The following is a 5,336-nucleotide window of genomic DNA, read 5'->3' on the forward strand; positions in this document are numbered from 1 at the left end:
TTCGTTATAAATGTGCAGTATAAGGCTTTCGGAATAACAGATCATAATTATAGTTTATTTATTATTGACTTGCTTTTTTTTACAGATAAAAGAAATGCTTTAAGAATGGAAGATGGAAAGGACATGAGGAAAAGGCAAAGTTTTGCATTGAAACCTACCCCAAGAAGACCTGTTCCTAATCAATAAAATATCTTAATCTACGCTCTCATGCAGCGTGAAAAAAAATACTCGACTCAAAAAGACTAACCAGAGAAACACTAGGGAATAGAGAACTTTCTAAATGTACTAAAGCTCTCAAAGCAATTTTTATATTATTATATAAGGAGCACATGAAGTCAGCATAGAAGAAAGACAATATTTATTTAATGTGACTTTGGTTCACAGAATGGAATGACTATAAATATTCTCAATGTGATAAAACATTCCGGACCACAAGCCGTCTAAAGTTACATAAGGTTGCCCACACAAGTCTGAGAACATATAAATGTAAGTAATGTGGGCAGACATTCAATGAAAAGAGTCTTGACACCTGGAAGAAGTTATATGAATGTACTGAATGTCAGATTGCATGCAAAAGGACACCTGCTGATAGATCAGGCAAGTCCTGCTGAGGAAAACATATTCATAACAATGGAAAACTTGCAGTCGCATCAGACTGTCCATACTGATGGGAACCCTTTTAAACTAACTGAATCTAATCCAGCATTCATTACAAAGGCAGAGCTAATACGACAGGAAAATGTCCACATTGGGCAAAAATCATATGAATGTAGAGAATGTGACAAGGTATTCATTGCAAAGGCAAACCTAATGCAACGTCTGAAAATCCACACTGGAGAGAAGCCTTATAAATGTACTGAAGGTGAGATGGCATTCCATAGAAAAGAGCTGTTGAAGCAACATCACAGATTCCACACTGGAGAGAAACCCTTTCATTGTAGTGAATGTGACAGGTCATTCGTTGCAAAGACAAATCTAATGCAACATCTGAAAATACACACTGGAGAGAAGCCATATAAGTGTACTGAATGTGACCAGGCATTCATAAACAAACCGCTATTAAACCAACATCAGAGATTCCACACTGGAGAGAAGCCATATAAAAGTACTGAATGTGACAAGGCATTCATTAGCAAAGAGCTGTTAAAGCAACATCAGAGAGTCCACACTGGAGAGAAACTTTTTAATTGTAGTGAATGTGACAGGTCTTTCACTGCAAAGACAAATCTAAAGCAACATCTGAAAATCCACACTGGAGAGAAACCCTATGGTTGTAGTGAATGTGAGAAGGCATTCATTACTAACAGAGAACTAATACGACATCAGAGAGTCCACACTGGAGAGAAACCATATGAATGCTCTGAATGTGACCAGGCTTTCAATACAAGTGCATCCCTAATACGACATCAGAGAGTGCACACTGGTGAGAAACCATATAAATGTACAGAATGTGACAAGGCATTCTATAGAAAAGAGTTGTTAAAGCAACATCAGAGAGTCCACACTGGAGAGAAGCCATATAAATGTACTGAATGTGACAAGGCATTCATTGGCAAGAAGCTGTTAAACCAACATCAGAGATTCCACACTGGAGAGAAGCCATATAAATGTACTGAATGTGACAAGGCATTCATTGGCAAAAATCTGTTAAAACAGCATCAGAGATTCCACACTGGAGAGAAACCCTTTCGTTGTAGTGAATGTGACAGGTCATTCGCTGCAAAGACAAATCTAAAGCAACATCTGAAAATCCACACTGGGGAGAAACCATTTAAATGTACAGAATGTGACAAGACATTTGTTGGAAAGAGATCTCTAATGCGACATCTGAAAATGCATACTGAAGAGAAGCCATATAAATGTACTGAATGTGACAAGGCATTCATTGTAAAGGAATCCCTAATGCGACATCTGAAAATCCACACTGGAGAAAAACCATATAAATGTACAGAATGTAACAAGCATTTCATTACAAAAAAAGAGTTAATGCGACATCATACGATCCACACAGGGGAGAAACCATATAAATGTACTGAATGTAACAAGGCATTCTGTATAAGGGGAGAGCTAAATCAACATCATACAGTCCACACAGGGGAGAAACCTTTTGCATGTTCTGAATGTGACAAGGCATTCATTACAAAAGCGCTGTTAAGGCATCATCAGAAAATCCACACTGGAGAGAAACCCTACGGTTGTAGTGAATGTGAGAAGGCATTCATTACTAACAGAGAACTAATACAACATCAGAGAGTCCACACTGGAGAGAAACCATATGAATGCTCTGAATGTGACAAGGCTTTCAATACAAGTGCATCCCTAATACGACATCAGAGAGTGCACACTGGAGAGAAACCATTTAAATGTGCAGAATGTGACAAGGCATTCATTACAAAAGAGTTGTTAAAGCAACATCAGAAATTCCACACTGGAGTGAAACCCTTTTGTTGTAGTGAATGTGACAAGGCATTCGTTGCTAAGGGAGCTCTAATGCATCATCTGAAAATTCACACAGAAGAGAAACCATATAAATGTACTGAATGTGAAAAGGCATTCATTTCAAAAACAAACCTAATGCAGCATCTGAATATACACACTGGGGAGAAACCATTTAAATGTACAGAATGTGACCAGGCATTTGCTGCAAAGGCAAACCTGAGGCGACATCGGAAAATGCATACTAAAGAGAAGCCATATAAATGTACTGAATGTGACAAGGCATTCGTTGAAAAGGAATCCCTAATGCGACATTTGAAAATCCACACTGGAGAGAAACCATATAAATGTACAGAATGTGACAAGGCATTCATTACAAAAAAAGAGCTAAAACAACATCATACAGTCCACACAGGGGAGAAACCATATAAATGTACTGAATGTAACAAGGCATTTGTTACAAGGGGAAAGGTACATCGACATTATGCAGTCCACAATAGGGAAAAACCTTATGAATGTGCTGCATGTGACAAGGCATTCTTCACAAAAGCACTGTTAAACCAACATCAGAAAATCCACACTGGAAATAAACCATACGGTTGCAGTGAATGTGACAAGGCATTTATTACTAACAGAGAACTAATACGACATCAGAGAGTCCACACTGGAGAGAAACCATATAAATGCACGGAATGTGACAAGTCATTCATTACAAAAGGAGCCCATAGTCTACATCAGAGATGCCATACTGGAGAGAAACCATATGAATACACAATGTGACAGGGCATTCATTACAAAAAGCTATCTCTTGCAACATCAGAAAATCCACACCGGAGACAAACCATTTGCTTGTAGAGAATGTGAGAAGGCATTCATTACTAACAGAGAACTAATACGACATCAGAGAGTCCACACTGGAGAGAAACCATATGAATGCACTGAATGTAACCAGGCGTTCATTACAAAGAGACCCCTCATTGTGCATCAGAAATTCCATACTGGAGAGAAACCTTATAAATGCACTGAATGTGATGGGGCATTCTTTACAGAAAGATATCTCTTACAACATCAGAAAATCCACACCGGGGAGAAACCATATATTTGTAATGAATGTGACAAGGCATTCATTGCAAAAAACTATCTCTTGCAAAATCAGATAATTCACACCGGGGACAAACCATATTGTTGTAGTGAATGTGAGAAGGCATACTTTAGAAAAGGCCATCTCTTGCGACATCAGAAACTCCACTCTGGAAAGAAACCATATGGTTGTAGTGAATGTGAGAAGGCATTTGTTACAAAAGGGGAATTAAAGCAACATCAGAAAACTCACACTGGAGAGAAACCATATGATTGCTCTGACTGTGGCAAGGCATTCACTGCAAAGCACACCCTTATACTACATCAGAAAAGACACACTGGAAAGAAACCATTTAGTTGTAGTGAATGTGAGAAGGCGTTTATTACAAAACAGCGGTTAATGCAACATCAGGAAACCCACACTGGGAAGAAATATCAATGCAATGAATGTGACAAGGCATTTTTTGCAAAGGGAAGCCTAACCCGACATCAGAAAGTCCACACTGGAGAGACACCATATAAATGTACTGAATGTGACAAAGCATACACTCTAAAGCACCAACTGGAACAACATCAGGAAATCCATATCGGAAAGAAACGCTATGGTTGTAGTGACTGTGACAAAGCATTCTTCAGAAAACAACACTTAAAGGTACATCAGAATACCCACACTGGAGAGAAACCACATAAATGCACTGAATGTGACAAGGCATACAGTAGAAAACACCATTTACTGGAACATCAGAAAACCCACACAGGAGAGCTACCATATCAATGTATTAAATGTGGCAAGGCATTTAGGAGAAAGACACACCTAATGCAACATCTGAAAGTCCACACTGGAGAGAAACTATATGAATGTACTAAATGTGAAAAGGCATTCACTTTAAAGCACAAGCTAGTGCAACATCAGAAAATCCACACTGGAGAGAAACCATATGAATGCGCTGAATGTGACAAGTGATTCACTCTTAAGCACAAGCTATACGACATCAGAAAATCCACCTTGGCGAGACACCACAAGATTGTTGTGAATGTGAGAAGAGATTTCTTTCAAAGGACTGACAAATGCCAAATCCAAAGGTCTACACAGGACAGAAACCATACAAATGCACTGAATGTGACCAGGCATTCACTCGAAACCTCAACCTAGTACAACATCTGAAAATCCATCCTAGAGAGAAAACACATGGTTGTAGTGATTGTGAGAAGGGGTTTCTTTCAAAGGACTGCCTAATGCTACATCTAAAAGTCCACGCTGGGGAGAAACAATATGAATACACTTTATCTAACAAGGTAAACAAATTACCCTTCACTTTGTATTGTAAGTTTTATACAAAAATTTGAAAAACGTATCTCCGTCCCATTTTTTAAATTAATAGCCTGTTTTCCTATAAAACTGCTGTTAATTATTTATGAAACTTGGAAAAAATGTCAGTATGTATTGCAGCTATTTGTTATATAATGATGGCAATGAAACAAAGGAATTACCTTGTTCACCTAGAAAGACTGAATTATGAAGTTATGTAAGCACACCTGTTTAGCGATTATGCTCATTTAATCTATGTGATGAATTGGTGCCTCCTGATGTTTTTAATTCAGATGTGTTTCTTTTTTAACTATAAATGGATTTTAGAATTTTTGTATAGTATGCTTATGTGGAAATTTTGTATGACCCGAATAAAGCTTGTTTGACTTGACTTGACTTGACTTGACAAGTGATTCACTCTAAAGCACAGCTAGTACAACTTCAGAAAATCCCCCCATGGCGAGAAACCATACAATTGTAGTGAATGTGAGAAGGGGTTTCCAAGGGACTG

At 38.1% G+C, this 5,336-nt stretch overlaps 1 protein-coding gene across 1 annotated transcript; it reads left to right on the plus strand.

The window, feature by feature from the left end:
- Positions 1–630: 630 nt before the first annotated feature.
- Positions 631–4,480, plus strand: LOC144763069 (uncharacterized). The gene is given in 3 exon segments (XM_078648371.1): positions 631–3,203; positions 3,205–3,973; positions 4,262–4,480. Coding segments are annotated over 3 exon segments (3,561 nt in total).
- Positions 4,481–5,336: the final 856 nt, after the last annotated feature.

The sequence above is a fragment of the Lissotriton helveticus genome, chromosome 6, assembly GCF_964261635.1.
Source record: "Lissotriton helveticus chromosome 6, aLisHel1.1, whole genome shotgun sequence".
Classification (NCBI taxonomy): Eukaryota; Metazoa; Chordata; class Amphibia; order Caudata; family Salamandridae; genus Lissotriton; species Lissotriton helveticus.